Raw genomic sequence first — 19,589 nt, 5'->3', positions numbered from 1 at the left:
CCACCACTCCAGCAACCCTCAGTTTATTTTCTGAGATTAAGAATTTCTCATATCAGTGAGATCATATGATCCATGTCTTTCTCTGATTGACTTATTTCGCCTAGGATACTACCCTCTAGTTTCATCCACGTCGTTGCAAATGGCAAGATTTCATTCCTTTTGATGGCTGCATAATAGTCCATTGTGTGTGTATATGTATATATATATATATGTATATATATATACCACATCTTCTTTATCTAGTCATCTGTCGACGGACATCTTGGCTCTTTCCGTAGTTTGGCTATTGTGGACATTGCTGCTATAAACATCAGGGTGCCTGTACCCCTTCGGATCACTACATTTGTATCTTTGGGGTAAATACCCAGTAGTGCAATTGCTGGGTCGTAGCGTAGCTCTATTTTCAACTTTTTGAGGAACCTCCACACTGTTTTCCAGAGTGGCTGCGCCAGCTTGCATTCCCACTAACAGTGTAGGAGGGTTCCCTTTTCTCCGCATCCCCGCCAACATCTGTCGTTTCCTGACTTGTTAACTTTAGCCATTCCGACTGGTGTGAGGTGGTATCTCATTGAGGTTTTGATTTGGATTTCCCTGATGCTGAGGGATGTTGAGCACTTTTTCATGTGTCTGTTGGCCATTTGAATGTCTTCTTTGGGAAAATGTCTGTTCATGTCTTCTGCCCATTTCTTGATTGGAATGGCTTTTGCTTTTACTTACTTTTGGCATTTTAAGATATTTAAGCATATTTTAAAGGCCAAGAAAATGAAACCAATGAGGAGGGAGAGATAGAAGTTATAAAAGGTTTCTTGTAGGTTCTGTAAATGTTTTAAAGTTTGAAGTTTTCTCTAGTCCCTGAAATTTTCACTTGTTCCTTTTTACTGAAATTAAACCTCTGGGTAAAAAAGTAAAATTAGTCTTCCCTCCCCCACCAGAAGATTGCTAATTATTACTCTGGTACTAGATCAACTAAAAATGCCATTTCCTGTTTATTACTATGAACTATATATCTATATTTCCATATCTATGTGTCTGTATTTCCATTCTTGGTTAAATTTTTAAGAAAATGGGGCACTTTTGATGTAAATCTATAATATCTGTGTTTCTTATTTACCTCAGCATTCAGTCCTCCTTATTGGAATACAATATATTCATGTAATTTGTACTTTATTTATCTTCCTTTAAATATATGCTTTTGGAGGAAGAACACTGAATTATGAATGAGAATACTGAGTTATGAATTATTGCAGGATTTAAATGTTCTCAAATAAGAAATAAGCATCATAAGAGTTTTTAATTTCTAAAACTAATTTTGTGAAATATTGTTTTCTAAATACCAAGGAAGATAGATATTAGCCAATTTTTATTGAGTTTTCCCTATCCGTCAGATACTGTTCCAGGTATTTTACACAAATTAATTCATATAGTCCTCTCAAAAACTCAGTTCGGTTGGCATATTGCCATCACGGTTCCATGGATGCAAATGCTGGATGAGGGAGAGAGTAAGGAACTAGTGGTGAGACTCAGAACCAATCTGAGTCTGGAATCTGCTCTTTTAACTACTACATTACTGATTTTTTTTAGCTAGAGCTAAAGTTTTAGAAAGTTTAAGTGCACTGTTGGTCTTTTTGTAAATTAGCGCACGCCTTATAATTACACCGTTTTAGAGACAGCAGGGAATCCTAAAGGTGAATTAGTCCATTTCCAAGAGAGTTGGTTGTGTGTGCCCCTGAAACTCAAGGACACTCGGCCACATAAACAGCAGCAGAATCTTGCCTCTGATTTCCATTTGGGGGTCCTTTTTGTAAATTACCTGTGTAGTGTCTTTATATTCTGATTGTAAGAAATTGGAATGGCTTATTTAGATTAACATAATGATGGGGGAAATCAGAGTGGATAACATGTAAACAAAGAAAACTCATAATTTTTCTTTTAGAAGTATTTCCCTCTCTAATGTGTGACCAAATATCTAGTCTGTTCTAAAATTTCTGCCTTTCAAAAAGCAAATTTTATCATAGTTAAATGAATATGTACTCATTCTGTTTATCTGAGCACATATTACATATACATTTTTCTTTCAGTCTAAATAGTCATCAGTCTAAATAGTTCATCAGTACTTTGTTTTGAAAAATCCCTTCATACTAATATTCTTTATAGACTGATTAAAATTTGGAAGTTAACTTCTTAAAGAATCTAGGGAATTTATCTTACTGATATACTTGCCTACATGTGAATAATTTACATATAAGGGTATTCATTGTGGCATTATTTGCCATAGCAAAATATATCCTAAAAAACAATCTAAATGTTCTACAGTATGGGAAATAAGGCTGGTGGTATTTCTAGTACAGTGGAAATCTAGACAGTTATTAAAAACAAACAAAAAACAAGGAAGCCCTTCCTATGTAATACGAAAATATCTCCACAATATATTGTCAAGTGCAGAAAACAAAGTGATTATTATTTGCTAACATTTGGGTAAAAAAGGGACAAAATACATATATTTGCATTTCTTATATGTGCTAAAACATTTCTTGAAGGAAACAGCAACCATTTGGTGGGATGGACAGAAAATGAGTATGGTTATAAGGGAGAGACTTGCTTATTTTTATCTACTTTATACTTTTTGGTTTTTGAATGATGAGAATTTCTAACCTTATTCAAAAAGCTGAATTAAAATTTAAAAATTTTTCTTAAATGAATAAGGGAGCATGAAAATTTGGGTGAGAAAAGAGAGGAAAGAGGTTTAACGTAAACAGGTGATGGTGTATAGAAAAACAGGGTTGCATTATTGAATAGAAAATAAATACTGCATTAATTATATAGTTATTATTTTAACCATTTTTTTAAATCTCTGTGTTTTCTTTTTAAGATTTTATTTATTTGTCAGAGACAGAGAGAGCACAAGCAGGGGGAGCAGCAGGCAGAGGGAGAAGCAGGCTCCTCACTGAGCAAGGGGCCCAATGTGGGGCTCGATCCCAGGACCCAGGATCATGACCTGAGCTGATGAAAGCAGACACTTAACTGACTGAGCCACCCAAACGTCCCTATTCTAACTATTTAAACATTATTTTGCTGACTCTGTAAGTGCTATAAGAACTCAATTAATTCCTTTAAAATTACATGTCATTGTGGTGTTAATGTTCATTCCCCTGATAACTCATGAAGTTGAACACACTTTCATGTTTGTTGGTCATTGAACATCCTCTTTTGTGAAGTGCCTTGACTATTTTTCTGTTCAGTTGGTTGTCTTCCTTTTTCTTACTGACTTGGAGAGGTTCTTTATATACTCTGGATGAACAAAACCTTGTCTTTACATATTGTAAATATCTTCTCCCATTCTAATTTACAGTCTCATTCCCTCCACAGTATCTGTCGGTGAACAGAGGTTTAAATTTGATTTAATCCAATTTATCAATTTTGGGGGGATATTTTTCGTGTCACAAGTAAGAAATGTTTCCCTTCCCTGAGATAATGAAGATATTTTTCTTGACCATCTTTAGAAGTTTTATTGTTTAATCTTTTATAATTATAGCTACAGTCCACTTGGTTTGAGGTAGAAGTCAAGACTATTTTTTAAAGGGAAATACAGTGACCCAGAACAATTTATTGAAAGAAATTATCCTCCACACTGCTCTGTGATGTCAATGCCTATCCATATGCAAGTCGTTCTGTTCAATACTCTTTTGTGTTCTATTTATCATTATCCATCCTTACCTGTCTTGGTGCTGGTGTCATACTATTGCAATTTCTGTAGCTTTATGATTCATCTTATACCTGGTAAAACAAGTTCTACTACTTTGTTTTTCTTGATCAGGAGTATCATGACCTGGGCACCTGGGTAGTTCAGTCAGTTAAGCGCCTGCCTTAGGCTCCGGTCATGATCCCAGGACACTGGGATGGAGCCCACATCGCATAGGGCTCCCTGCTCAGCAGGGAGTCTGCTTCTCCTTCTGCCCCTCCCCTTGCTCACACTCTCTCACTCTCTCTCTCTCAAATAAATAAGTAAAATCTTAAAAAAAAAAAAAAGGAATATCATGACCATCCATAAGTATTTTACAGTCAGCTTGTAATTTTGAACTCACTTTGTTCTCAAAAAAAAGAAGAAAGAAAACTGCAGGAAATTTTATAGATAAAAATGACTGAATTTACATTTCTACCATATTTAAACTTCTAATTCAAGACCCTGATATATCCCTCCATTCATTTGCTTCTTTTTATTTTCTCAAAAATATTTCAAATATATCTGTGGGGTAGTATTATTCATCTTTTGTTGGATTTATTAATACTTCATGTTTTTTATACTGCTATAAATGATATTTCTTAAATATTATTTTCACATCACTTGTTACCAGTTACAGAAGTACATTTGTTTTTTGTTTTTTGTTTTTTTTTTTATTTTTTAAAGATTTTATTTATTTATTTGAGACAGAGAGAATGAGAGAGAGCGAGTACATGAGAGGGGGGAGGGTCAGAGGGAGAAGCAGACTCCCTGCCGAGCAGGGAGCCCGATGCGGGACTCGATCCAGGGACTCCAGGATCATGACCTGAGCCGAAGGCAGTCGCTTAACCAACTGAGCCACCCAGGCGCCCCAGTACATTTGTTTTTTGTGTAGTTGACCTATTCAGCAAATTTGCTAAGTTCACTTGTTAATCCTAATAGTTTAGCTGTAGATTATTTTGGGTTTTCTGCATATGCAATTATGCAATCTGCAAGAAATGGAGGATTTAATATCTTCATTTATGATTGTTTTATTATCATTTCTCTTCTCTTCTTGCATTGGTTATGAGCTCTAGTCAATGCTGAATAACAGTGGCAGTGCATAATTGACACATTTCCAATCTCAAGAAGAAAAGTTTTCAGTATTTCACCATTGAGTGTGATGTTTATTGTAGGGTTTTTAATAAACACTCTTTATCATTTTAATGAAGAGTTTTCATCTCTTCCTAGTTTGCTAAGATTTTTACCATGAATGAATGTTGAATTTGTCAACTTTTCCTCTTTCTATAGAGATAATCATATGATTTTTCTCCCTTATTAATGTGAGTTATACCAATTGATTTTTGAATGTTAAACCAAACTTGTATTCTTACAATAAACCTTCTTTGATCAGGATATATTACCTTTTTCTTGTATTGTTCAGTTTGGTTTACTAATATTTTGTTTAGGATTTTTGCATCTATGTTTATGAAGAGATTGGTCAGTAATTTTCCTTTCTTGCAATGTCTTTATCAGGTTTTGGTATCAGGATTATGCTGACCTAATAAAACAACTTAAGCAGTGACCCCTCCCCCCATACCTATTTCCCTGTTCTCTAAGAGTAGTTGTGTGATACTGGTATTATTTCACCCTTAAATTCTCCCCAGAATTTACCAGCAAGGCACTTGGGACTGAAGTTTTCTGTGTGGGAGTATCTTTCTCTGTTGCTTATTTTTTAAGATTTTATTTATTTATTTGAGAGAGAGATAGAGCACGAGTGGGGAGACAGCAGTAGGAGAAGGGCAGGAGGGCAGAGAGAAGCAGACTCCCCACTGAGCAGGGAGCCTGATGCGGGGCTCAATTCCAAAACCCTGGGATCATGACCTGAGCTGAAAGCAGACGCTTAACCGACTGAGCTACCCAGGCGCCCCTCTCCTTTGTTGTTCTTAAGATACTTTTTTATGTTTGGCACTTTTACTTGGTGTGTCTAAGTGTGTTTTTCTTTGTATTTATCTTGCTTGGGGTTGAGAGAACTTCTGGGATATTTGGCTTGATGTTTTTCATTAGTTTTTTTTAAAAATTCAAAGACATCTAGCACAATGCTCTGTAGTTGCTGTTGAGTAAACAGAAAAGCATATTTATCAGTAAAGCAGCCACTTTCCTATAGTCACTGATGATAAAGTCATGGGGAAATCCATGAACCTGAAAATGAATCTGCTTCTATGGTGCTCCACAAAGTAATTAATGCACAGAAAATGTTTAGAACAGTGCTTGGCGGGGCACCTGGCTGGCTCAGTAGGTAGAGCATGTGACTCTTGATCTCAGGGTTGTAAGTTCAAGTTCCATGTTGAGTGTAGAGACTACTTAAAAAAGTAAAATCTTAAAAAAAAAAAGAGTAAAAGAATAGTGTTTGGCATGTAGGAGGAGCTGTGTTCATTTCATGATTGTTACTACTTTTGTTGTGGTAGTCTCTTCTCTGTCATATTAACATGTTCCATTTTTAAGGAAAGAGGAAATTAATATCAAGTGAACAAAAGTTGGAGGCACCCTGTAAACTATTATGACCAACACTTAAAACCAAGATCAAAGTCATTAGGCATACCTTTGATAAATCGAGCTTTGAAGTCCAAGTTTTAAACATTCTCTGTCCTTCTCTGGATGATTTAATTATTCTGACACTTTTCCAGAGGCTCCCCCTCCCTCACCTGTGTCACTAAATTACTTTTGAGTTGTCCCAAGTGGCAAATTAGCCTTTTAGCTTTAATGTTAAGTGAATAGTAGTGTCTCTTGGAGACACCTGGAGATTGTCTTAATGTTAAGTAATTTTGTCTTACAAGAATGGACCTGTTTTTGTCCAGAAGAATTGGAGAATATATTTTTCAGTGATACAAATACTGGTATTAGCACTGAACACAATACAAATTTAAAATATCTTTGTTTGGGGGCACCTGGGTGGTGCAGTTAATTAAGCACCTGACTCTTGATTCCAGCTCAGGGTCTTGAGATCGAGCCCCACATTGGACTCCATGCTCAATGAAGATCTGCTTGAGGTTCTTTCCCCCTTCCTCTCCCTCCCCCTCTGCTCCTCCCCTACTCTCTCTCTCTCTCTCTCTCTCGTTCTCGCTCTTGCTCTTGCTCTCAAATAAAGTCTTTTTTAAAAAATAAAATATCTTTGTTCTAAGTATATTAAGTACATAAAATCCTTGAAACAGAAATTAGATGACACGTTATTTGAACTATTAAATTGATATTAAAGAATCATTGTCATTTGAGGAGATATTTGATATCATGGTCATGTATTTTAAAGGACTAATTTTCTTTGGATCCATACTGAAATATTCATGAATGAAATGACATGATGTTTGCTATTTGCTTCAAAATAATATGGGAGGACCATATGGTTCAGTGCACAGAAGAAACAAGATTGGTCAAGAGTTGATAAGTGTTGAGGCTGGAGAATGGGTACTTAAGGATTCATAATATCAATCTGTTTACTTTTGCATATGTTCATGATTACCCTAATAAAAAATGTTTAAAACAGTGGGTAAAATATTAAGTGAATTAGTATCATCAAATCATCAGTTGCTAGAAGAGGCTATCAACACAACTTTGATTGCTGTATTCTCAAGTTCCACAAGTGCAAGATTCATAGCTTAAGCTACTTTATATCCTGGACCTATGTCTTTTACTTGTAATATCTTAAGAGTTAAATATATGTTTTTTTTGGATGAATTAATGAACTTTATTCTTGTTGCTATAATAAATTTGCAGTGAATCCTTTCCAGCAAATATCACATATCCATGAAAACTGTATTTTATTAGACACTTCTCAGTGAATAGCATCCCTCAGCATCGGATTATTCAAGCCAAAATCCTAGTTATCTTTGCTTCCTTCCTTTACTTCATTTTCAATATCTGGTCCATCACCAAACCCCATTGGCTCCACTTCCAGAATGTGCCCCATATCTGGCTACTCCTGTCACCTAGTTCCATCATCCACCATCGACCGTCTAGAGGGCTGAAATGGTCAGAGGCCACTGGTGAGAAGAAAAATACAATCCAGAGTCCTATTATTCTCCCAGTCTCCACTTTTGTCCTTCTGCAGTCCATTCTCCAGGAAGAGCCTGAGTGATGTTTTTAATGTCAATCAAAGTATGTCACTCCGCCTCATAAAACTAGTCGATGATTTGCACTGAATTTAGAATACAATCCATAACTTCCTGTCATAGCCAACAAGGTCTGTGTGCTCTGGCTCATTTGGTATGTGTCTCAGTCACACAGTTCTGTTCTGTGAACACAAGCCCATCAGACACCTTCTGCCCTGGGGCCATGTCCTTGCTTCTGTTGCCTGTAGTCTCTTCCCCAGTTTCTCTACATGATGGGCACTTTAGTTCCCCATTCAAGTTCTCCCTTAGAGATCCCTTCCCTGATGTGCAAGCACTGACTATAATCTGCCTGGCTTATTTACTTATTATACATTTCCTGCAAAGAAGCTCTGTGTCTCTCTCCCCTCATTTCTCCAGAGTCCACCATGGTGCTTAACTTGTAAAAACCACATTTCATTGAAATCTAAGACATGATCAATTGTAGGATGCAGTATTATATTATGTGCCACCAAGAAAGTAAAAACTGCAAATTAAACTATGGGACAATGCTAAAGACTATTGATGATAAGACAATCCTGACTTTTGAGATATTAAAATGCTCAAACTGAGGGTTCTAGAGGGGAGGGGGGTGGGGGGATCGGTTAGCCTGGCGATGGGTATTAAAAAGGGCACGTATTGAATGGAGCACTGGGTGTTATACACAAACAATGAATCATGGAACACTACATCAAAAACTAGTGATGTAATGTATGATGATTAACATAACATAATAAGATAAAATTTTTTAAAAATGCTGAAAAAATGTGTCCTTGAACTGATGAAATACATATCTTGTTGAATAAATAAATGAATGAACTTTGCTTAATCATGATTACTTATTTGGTAGTGATTTTTTTGAGGAAATTATTCTGAGAAAGCTATGTAGAGGCCCAGAGATTGCATAGGTCATGAGTAGCATTTTATTATGAAAAAGGAGATATTGTTTAGTATGAAGAACTATGAGTAATTCAAAGAACTGTATGAGGAATTTTTCCAAATTGTCAATTACTAGCTTACCAGCAATGATTCAAATTTTGTAGGTCCTGGGTGGGCCATAAAACTTGAATTCTCAGCAAACCCTGTGGAGACTCAAGCACTTGTCCTGGAGATTCAGGCCCTATGCTTGAAAAGGAAAGAGGATAGAAAAGATGGGGACAGACATAGATTCAGAGACATTTGGTAGTGGGAAGACGAGAAGCTATGATCCTATTGCTTCTTCTGTCTGCTTCTATCTGCTTAATAAAATAGAGATCATTTTGTTCAGTTCAGGGTAAGGATTTTGGAGCTTTCAGAAAGAAGAGAAGGTATAGAATAGGCAAAATGCAGAGAGTTTGAGAGCATGAAGAAATTGTGCGTTCTAAGGAAATGGATAGGTATGCAGACAGATATGAAAAACACTGAAGACAAGGTCCTCTGGTCGGATGTTAGATGGTAGGTAATATCCAATGTGGTGTGGTAATGAGCACTCACTGCTGAAGGAGTAACAAGAGAATCTACTCCCTTGAGCTGCCTTGAATTGCTCTGGTCCCTAAACTACATTCCATTTCTATAAGACCTGACTATCCCTGGTTGGCTGTGAACTTACTGCTTCCATTGTTATCACTGTATGGTTAAAATAAATTTATAGGGGAGGGAGGCCAGATTAAAACATTGACCTGGTAGCAAAAAATTTGGCTCCTATCCCCTAAAGTATGCTGATCCCCAATAAACAAGAGTCACTTGAAATGGCCCAAGGGAGCTCCTTCTATGTGGAATGAAAACAAATTGTTTTTCGCTTGCTGAAAACTGGAGGTTTTTTTTTTATTTTCTTATGAAAACATCCAAACTTTTAGGATGGCTTCATGCTCTGCCCTCACGCTCTGATCCCAGTTCATCTGTACACCCTTATCTTTCTATACTCTGACTTTGTGGTCCAGTCTTACTGATCATCTTTCAGGCCCTCTGAGGCTATCATCTTTAGGTTAGGATGCATGTACGTTAGGGCGGTATACATTTGATCCAGTTAGGAGGTGGGCAAAATATGAGTACCCCTGCTCTAGTCTGCCATATTCTCTTACTTCCAGGTCTTCGTCCATGGTGTATCTTCTGTCTGCTTGAAACACCTTCACCCTTGTTTGGCAAAGTCCTACTAATCTTAAGATCTCACTTGAAACCTCACTTCTTCCTAGAAGCCTCGTCTGAACCTCCAAAGTGTGAGGTTACTCAGCCTCCCCCATATCCTCTCCTGACACCCTGTTCTTGTCCGTGAGGCATACTCAGTCTGTATCATGATCACCTCTTTTCTGATGGGCACTGCAAAGCTTCGGTGCGTAACCCAATACCTGGCTCAGAAGCAGGCTTGATAAATGTTGACAGAATATTAAAAAAGGGAACATTTATTAATTTTTAAAAAGTTTTATTTGCTTCATTAACCCAGTTTCTAATAATGTCACACATGGTTTTTTGTCTGTTTAAAATCTGAAGATTTAAACTGAGCTATAACTGAAAACAATGCATTATAAAGTTTAATTGGGTTTATAATAACATTTCATAACTCTAACAACATAAAAAGTAGAAAAATTGTTTTGGGCTGATATTTGAAAAACCTCTCTAGACTGTGTTTTGTACAATAGTCGTATAAAATTATGTAGCAATTGACACTTTCAGCAGGTTGATCCTAAGAAGGAGGTTTATCTAAAGCCAGACTCCTTCATTTCATTATCAGTCTGGCTCAGGTCCTTTATTCGTATTAAATGTATCATCCCATGCATCCTTTAGCCTGTGGCTTCTTAACTACCTATCCTCAAGTCTGTGCCAGATAAACAGCAAAGTTAAAAGAAAAGTTACTATGATGTCAGTTGTTTTTTTTTTAATTGCTCTTTGTGGTGATGTTTTTCTTTTCCCAGACAGCATAGCTTTTCCCCATTCCTCCCTCAGTTTTCAGGGAGGGCTTTTTCTCATTAAGGTCAGTGTGTTTTGCCTTCTCAGAATGTCAGCTTCACCCAAGTGAAAAAGAAACAGTTTAGCATTGTTTGCCATTTGGAACTCTCACTGTCTCCCTTTGCTATATGCAAAAAGAGATTATGATGCCATGATATATAAATACAATAAACACTTCTTGTTCACTACTTATGGAAGACATTTATGGAACTCCTTAATTTTAAATAGTTTATTTTCTTCATCTTTTAAAATTTAGTTCTGTCCACACTTTGTGCTTTAATCTTTTGCTGTAATCTTTAATGCTAACCTTATCTAGAATCCTATACCAAATGCTAAATGTAGCATTCTAGTACATCCTTCTCCTCTCTCCTAGCTTAACTCTGTGGCCCTGGGGAGAAATTCATTTTATAAATAACCTCAGTTGTAGCCAAATCTCATATGGATTTTTTTAAGATTTTATTTATTTATTTGCCAGAGATGAGAGAGAGAGAGAGAGCACAAGCAGGGGGAGCGGCAGGCAGAGGGAGAAGCAGGCTCCCCGCTGAGCAAGGAGCCTGAAGCGGGACTCCATCCCAGGACCCTGGGATCATGACCTGAGCCAAAGGCAGACACTTAACTGACTGAGCCACTCAGGCATCCCATCATATGGATTTTTTTTTTTTTAAACCAATGTGATTTGTGTAATTTTCTTACTTGTTCCTGTGATTCTGATGACATAAAAACTATTACATGGAAGAGTCAGGGAAGATGAGGTTATTATTGCAGTATATTAAACTACTAGGTGATATATATCTATATGTATATATATATTTTTTTTTTTCAAAATCCTTTTTATTTCTTTTAAATTACAGTTGCCCTAAGTTTAGTGCTGACATACTCCGTAGTAAGGTTGAAAAATCTGAACCACCTTTTCATCCTCGAGCTGGCACATTGTCTGAATGCCCTCTTACCCTGAGGTTTCCAGAAGGATGGGATGATAATTTGCTTCTTTGCTGAGCCTGTGGCTTAGGTCCATTTAAGTTCACAAATATGATGATAGAGAATGCTTAAATATGCTATAAATCATTTTGGAAAATTTATATAGTGATTAATTATTTTGGTACAGCCTAATGTAGGTACCAAAGTGATTACCATTTACTATGTTAGAAATCTGGAAAAATGACGGATAATCCTTTACTGTAATGATGAAATAAGTGATAATATATGAGAAAAGAAGAAGAGATTAACCAGTGTCTTTTTTTTTTGTCTCCCATGTGCTCTTTCTCACAGGTACAACTTGGCCAAGTAGAAATCAAATGCCCTATCACAGAATGTTTTGAATTCCTGGAAGAAAGAACGATTGTCTTTAACTTAACCCATGAAGATTCCATCAAATATAAGTACTTCTTGGAACTTGGCCGTATTGATTCCAGCACCAAGCCATGTCCTCAGTGCAAGCACTTTACAACCTTCAAGAAAAAAGGACATATCCCCACCCCTTCCAGATCAGAAAGCAAATACAAAGTAAGCATGTTCACCAGAGTTGTGGGTTAGATGTCACATGATGCCAAATTAGGCCAACTTGTGGTGGGCATTAAGTGGGCTTCCTTCCCTTACCAAAGTCTAAGGTGGGTATATATTGGCTGTGATTCTGAAAATAACGTGGTTTGGGGAGGCTGATGATAAGAAAGCACGATTGAGGATTTAACTAAAGTTTTTCTTTGACTTTAACCATGTTTAAAATTCATTTAGTAGCCTAATTGGATGACTAATCTTTTAAAGTAATTGTCCCTGCTATTACTAAATATTAAGTAAATACTAATCTTTTTTTTTTTTTTTTTTTTTTTTTTTTTTTTTTTAGTGTAAGCTTGTCTTTTTGGTGGGCCCAAAATGAATCTCCTCTGGCTCTGTCTATAATAAATGAAAATAGTATAAAATGCTATTCATTCATGTATTTAGCAGGTACAAAATGCCAGTATAAGCTAGACCGTATGCTAAATTTGGGGGATACAGAAGCAACTGTGACATCGTCCTTGCTCCAAAAATGTCTAATGAAGGTGAGAGAGACATATGTTCTAAAATGACAGTTCAATATGATTAGTCAAAAAAACAAAACAAACAAAAACGAGAACCCCAATACACTTGTGCTTTGAGAACATGGATGGAGGAGAAGAGGCTAGGATGTGAGGACAGACTTCTTGGAGAAGACGCAGTTCTCCAGGCAGATAAAGAGGTAAACATTGGAGGACACGCCCGAGCAAGGACTGAAGGAATGAGTCCATGCGCAGGCCCCGAGGCTGGGGCAGGCACGCTGGAAACAAACGCTTGCTGGGGCTGGTGGGGAGGGAGCCAGGGAGAGGCAGCCGGGCCGGTATTTAAAAGCAGATCGTGTAGAGTCTTACACTGTGTTCTGAAGTTTGAATTTAATTCTGTAGGCATTACGGAGAGATCATTCTGGCAGCATTAGTAGAGGATGTCACTGGAGGGCAAGACTGAAGTCCGGGCCGTGAGGTGTGGGAGCTACTCCCTGATTCACAGCGTCGGCTGTCCATCCCCATCACCTAGGCGTCTTTTAGACTGCCAGTGCCCCGGGCCGCCCCTCAACAACACTCCAGCACAGTTCTGAGCCTCCCCGGGTGTTGCTAGCGTGCGGTGCAGCTGGGAACCTGTGCGGTAAATGACGCGGGAAGATGCTGAGACCAGTGGCAGTAGTTTCTCACCCTTGTCATTACAGCAAAATATAATATAATATAGTAATATAATAATAAGGTAAGGCTTTGCCCACGTTCTGGTCTTGGAAGCAGCCGTGGCTATGGTATTCATTCTGTAACTGTGAGGGACTGTGGTTTAGCAAGGACTTCCCTCTGTGGGTTGCAGTGATGAGCTACAGTGGGTTACTCAAAGCCTCTTAATGAGCAACTGGGCTTTGAAAATCGCTTGGCTCTCACAGTTAATTCTTTTATTTACTATTTTTGTGAAGGCTAGGCTCGTAACTAGCAGGAAACCCCCCGCCCCCTTTTTTTTTCCTTCTCCAAAAAGTACATTTTTGAGGTTGCAAAACTGTATAACTAAAATAATACACTCACAGTGATTTTGAATACTGACTTAATAGCAAGAGCAGACTTTTATTTGACTCTGTATATTTCTTAGGTTTAGTTATTTTTATTCCAATTTTATGTTGTTGATGTGATCAGAAATTACTAGTTTTAGTTTTAGAAGAAATTACTTCTTATCTCATAACAGCGTATTTTATTTTTTCTAAATTATGTTTGGAATCATATATATATAAATACATTTTTATATAACTTATTTGTTTATAAAATATATATATTGATACAATTAATACATATTTATAAAATATATATATAAACTCAGACTGTACTATTTTGGAATTTTGGTAATTAAAACATGTATGCATAATTGAGTCAAAATGGAAAACATTCAAAAATATATTGTTCTTATGAAATGGGTTAGAGGTGTAATTTAAGGTGCAATTATAGCTATAGTAAAATTTTATAAATCCCATTTCATCCCAAGTCACCAAATTATTTGGTGATGAGCATTATTTATCCGAATGCACATGTATTGAGAGGGAAATATGTAAAAATTGAAAAATATAAGATCCTATATTTGTATAATTTTGAGTGAACCAAGTGCATCCTGATAACATTTCCCAATGTGGGGCTTCCTCCAATGTCCATCAGTTGGGTTGTAAGTAAGAAGAGACGTAGGGGGCAAATGGATCAAGACCTCAAACCTAGTAAGCTCAGTTTTTTATTTCTGATGAGCAAAGGAGAAGGATATTTGCTTTAGGGACAGGAGAAATTCAACACAAAATAAACACTGTTGATCATAAACAGTGGAAATCCTTGGTAATGGGTAAGGGATGAAAATCTCAATAAATATAAAGTAAAACTATTAAACAACTTTCAAGAAAAATATAGCTACCACAAAATTTGGGGATGCTTACTGTTATTACTCATCTTTACTCTTGTAGAAGAGAAGATCTCTAACAGAAAAGATAATCCCCCCATTTTATACAGTACAAAGTTCTAGGGATAATTCACACAATTCCTGAAGCAAAGATTTTTACTATTTAATATAACGTTTATATAGCATTTTTCATCATTAAACTGTAAGTTCTTATGTTAACATTAACTACTTGATTTACGTGCCCATACCTGTCTGGATATTATGAATAAGGAGAGCTTGGACAAAGATGCTTCAGCAAACCAACTGTGACTTTCATGATTATAGTATAGCACCCTACACTGAGACTATTATCTTTGTTCTTTGTGGTAAATCAATGGCTATTTTTTAGGTTTGCTCTGTTTTTAAAAATTCTGTTTCCCCAATAACAGATCCACTTCCAAATGGTGTAGTTCATCATAACTTTAAGAGTATTGAATTCAAGTACTTGAATGTAGTGAACTGAGTCATAACACAACAGAAACAAAAAAAAAAGATTACTACTAATGTCTTACATGTCTGAGCAATTTAAAATCTCTTTATAATATTGTTTACAGCCTAAAATGGATTTTGTATCAATTGGTGAAACCCTTGTAATGTATATTTCAATATTACTCTTTCTGTGTCATTGAATTATAATGTTGTGATCCAAGATGTCACTCCTTGAACATTTATTATGATTTCTGTCAATTCAGAAGCACTTAAATAGAAGGTTAAAATTGCTTGGAAATATCACAGCTACTTTATAGCAGGAAATACCTTTGGATACATCTCACATGAAATTTGAAATCTAAAATACCATATGTGGGGATTTCATTTAAATAGGTTTGTAAATACCACTTGTTAATTTTTTTAGTATTTTGCAAGGTAAACAAAATATATCAACAAGCAGGAAGAAGAACTCCTAGGTGCCAGTACATCCTTCCAAGCCCTCACTCAACATCTCCCTTCTGACAGAAGTTTGAGTACTCAGAGCTTTTCATTATGTCCAGAATTCCATTAAACTACTACTATATCAAATAGAATAAGTATACTCCTGAACGGAGAGATTTACATTGAGACAACCTTGCCTTTGTGCAAATCCAATCTTTCTCATTCATAATATTTGTCTTCTTGTTCCTGCAACTCTTGTCATGAGGCCAAAATATTTTACCACTCCATTTCTTCAATGTTAATTTCAAATCCAATTAAAAAAATCTAATCTCTAACTGAAACAGTTCCTAGAATGTATTAATGCAACTGCATATCAATACAGTGAACACATTAGCGATGGGAAAATGAAAATGCTGCAGTTGTGCTTTAATGACGCTCATGTGATGCCTGGTGACAGACATGTCCCCAGCACCTGAAGTTTTTCTCCATAGCAACTATCATCTGGGGTTTTATGGTGTTATCATGTGGTTATTTGCTTAAACTCTCTCCCACTGGTCTCTAGGAGGCCAAGTCCAGGCTTGCTGACTGCTGAGAAGCTGTGTCAAGCCCTGTGTCTGATAGACTGCACTCTCAAATTATATTTGTTGGAAGAACTAATAAATGGGCCAATGCATATATAATAATATGTACTGTAGTCAATGTGGGTAGAAAATGCTGAGAGCACTGGGAGAAAAAAGGACAGGAGAGACTGGAAAGACTTCAATAAGAATAAACTAAGCTTTGAAATGCTCAATTTGCCAAGCTGGAAAAGGTGGGTCAGAGCACTGGCTTCCAACTCTATTTAAACTCAGTCTGCCACATACAAGCTCTGCCCCTGTGAGTAGTTTTCACATGTTTCACTGGGGTTAGTACCTGTCAGAAGGGCAGAGTAAGGATTAAACAGGGTCCCACATGTAAAGTGCTTAACACCATGTCTGACGCATCCTTAATGCTCAACACTTGCTAGAAATTATTATGTTTGCTCTCATTATTAGGCACGGGCCACAGAATGAGCAATCCTGGGTTACTGGGAAAGAGATAGAGGAGTCAAGAAGAAGACAGGTGGAATAAAAGACTGGGTGACTGATGGATGGTGGGAGCAAAGGAGGGATGATACTGACTCTGTCTTGAAGAAGAACAGGCTTGGGAAGTGAAAAACAAATTTGGTTTGAAATGTATTGATGATGTTAAGTTCGAAAACCCTTTGGGGCTTCAAAGAGATCTCTAAGAAGCGTGGATCTTATGAGGAGGGATCTGTTGGCAAGCATTAAGGCAGGGGAAGATGACTGAATTCACAGAAATGGATAAAACATGTTCTGAGAGGTAGAGAAGGTTATAGATTTTCCTGAAAAAGAGGAGAGAATTACAAATGATTAAATGTAGTCATTTTATGCCTAGGAGTTGTACTGAGGTAGGGGCAGTTCTTGGTTTCCTTCCTAGTTCCAGTGTAGACCAAGAAATTGTCCCCCTTTTCATACTGATTTGGACTAAGTTGAAGGGCATGCATAAATCAACGCAGGGAATGTGTTAGAGGTCATTTTCTTTATGGTTTCCTTGAGGCAAAACTAATATAAACCCCACTCTTCTTCCCACAGATAATAAACAGAACCTTGAAAATTCACCGAATGGTGTTTTGATTCATTGTAAGGTGAAAGAAAAAAACCAGTAAAATGTCCTGGGGAAACTCCCTCTGTGTTCTTACCTTATATAGTTAGCAGTCCTTTTTCCCTCTCTTTTAATTATTAAACCCTCTGGGTAGAAATCACATTTTATAAAACTGCAAATACATTATTTCCTTGTGTGGTAAAAGAACTTTTCTAAGGTCTTTATAATCAAATCAACGGGTGTGTTGTTCTTAATTAATGTACTTTAAAACGTGCTTAAGTGGAAGGCTGGAATTCTGGTAATACTCAATTTACCCTCTTCCTGTGTCTATTACTCAACCCGCTCTGACCTGTCCTGTACTCTAGAAAGTTGACTCTTTGAACTTCTTTTCCAGACTCCCTTACATCTCGATTCCTGTTTGGGTTCAGCCAACTGTTGCCATTGGCAGGAGACAAGAGGGCAGAAGGAGAAAGCAGTAGATACATTACCTCCTCACTCCCTTCCTAATTCAGTACAAAGCTCTGGCAGTAGCTATGTCCCTCTAGGATTACCTCCCACTAGGTGGTCCCTCCCCCATATTTCTAATTCTCACTGGGTTGCAGAAACCTCTTTCTCCCTTTGTCTCCTTGGGCCTAAGAGTGACAGTGGCTTCCCACTATTTCTGCTTCGGGGACCCTGCCAATCCTTTGTTCAGATCCCAGCTGCACATCTTCAGTTGTGCCTCCAGCAAACAATTTTCATTTATATCAATCAATCAATATGCTTAAGCTTTCTTTTAGTAAAGATAATTTGAGAATTTTTTCCTGTGTGTGAAAATGTTCAACAGTTTCCTATGAAAGTGTGGCTAGCATGCTGCTTTGCTCTTTGGTTTTTCCCCCAACACCATCACTTTAAGTTGACAATATTTACAAACTGAGAATCAGATTGTGCATGAGCCCTGCAAGATCAGTTCATCCTATGACACACACTACTTTCTCTTGGCATTAATGCATCATTGATGTTAGGGGCTGTAGAAAACAAGTGTCACTTCTTAAATGATTATTGCTAGCATAGATTTGGGAAGGAGATAAAGATGAAGTTGTCTAGCCTGGTTTAAAGAAGCCAGCTTAAACAAAGGGTGTGTTATACATGCTAACTTTGAAAAAATGTGTAATACCCAGCTATGATGCAGATCTACCAAATTTTATTAGGATGCATTTTCTCTCTAGTTACTAATGAGGTGCTTTGCTAAAGTTGTTCTTTGTTTCCTTTATTGATGTATAAATTAGCCATAATATTTTATGGAGTCTTTACTTGAACTTCTAACAACAAAGACCAAATACTAGAATTCGTTTAGTATCTTAACCTACATCTGACGTTTAAAAAAAAAACTACAATAATTGTAATAATCAAGGCTCATAGCTACCATAAATTGACCTACAATGGGATTGAAAACTGTTGGGGTTTTTTGCTTCACCACATCATCCCTTGGGTCTTCTGCACAAGAGACAAGCTCAAGAATCATTTCTCTCTGATGACATGCTGAAGAGTGGGTAAAAGTAAGCCAAGTCTGGTGCTCATTAGGAAATGGTCTGGAAGATGTTAGGGCAATGGATTTCTCACGTACCATGCTCTGCATTCCTACCTTGCCATATTTACCCTCTCAGATCTGTATGGGAACCTAATGCAACAGTCTACATGTGCATAAGTCCTCTCTACAAAATACCTGCAGGTGGCCATTCAGACACTGATTAAACACTTCCATTTTTAAGAAACTTTCTACTCGGAGAATCATTCCCTTCCATTTTGAAAGAATTCATTGTTATCTTCAGGCTGAGCTCTATCCCTTGCTTTCACCTGTTGGTCACAGTCAATACTCCCATTTCCTCAGGTACACTATATAATTAGATGGCCCTTCTGCTACTTAAGGTGGGTCATCTCTGTGAGATGTTAGCCTTACTGTGTTGTGTTCAGAAGAGATGTCTTGTTGAGAATGGGATGATGCCATACTGCTCTGGCTAGTGAGTTTGGACTACACAAATCAGGGCAGAATCTTCCAGTATCATTTATATTCATCTATGAAGAGATAGGTCCTCAGATAAGCAATAAATTCAGACAGATAGTTCTCTGGGCCTTGCTTTCTAGGTTTAAAGGAAGAGTCTATAAATGCTTAAAGGTGTTTCCAGGCAGCAGAAGCAAAATAGATTGGTATGAAACAAAAGGAGCCTGGAAACCAATATGAGGGATGTCGGTAAGGCTATTTATATGAATAACCACTACAGCTCCATATAGGTTATCTTGTGTGTTAACTGTTTTGGGGGTTTTTTGTTTGTTTGTTTGTTGTCCTCATTTGATCCCCGACCTTTAGGAAAGTTTCCCTTTCA

At 37.1% G+C, this 19,589-nt stretch overlaps 1 protein-coding gene across 5 annotated transcripts in view; it reads left to right on the top strand.

The window, feature by feature from the left end:
* RNF217 (ring finger protein 217) overlaps positions 1 to 19,589 on the top strand; it is a 139,910-nt gene that overhangs the window by 76,487 nt on the left and 43,834 nt on the right. For all 5 annotated transcript variants that reach the window (XR_004922346.2, XM_036108599.2, XM_036108596.2 and 2 more), the window contains exon 2: positions 12,031 to 12,264. Coding sequence is in view for 4 of the 5 variants with exons in the window: in XM_036108599.2 (XP_035964492.1) it covers positions 12,031 to 12,264 (234 nt within the window). In the remaining variant the exon portion in view is untranslated. The remainder of the gene's footprint in view (positions 1 to 12,030; positions 12,265 to 19,589) is intronic.

The sequence above is a fragment of the Halichoerus grypus genome, chromosome 9 (assembly GCF_964656455.1).
Source record: "Halichoerus grypus chromosome 9, mHalGry1.hap1.1, whole genome shotgun sequence".
Taxonomy (NCBI): Eukaryota; Metazoa; Chordata; class Mammalia; order Carnivora; family Phocidae; genus Halichoerus; species Halichoerus grypus.
The sequence above is the reverse complement of the archived record's forward strand: the minus strand, read 5'-3'. Positions and strand labels throughout refer to the sequence as shown.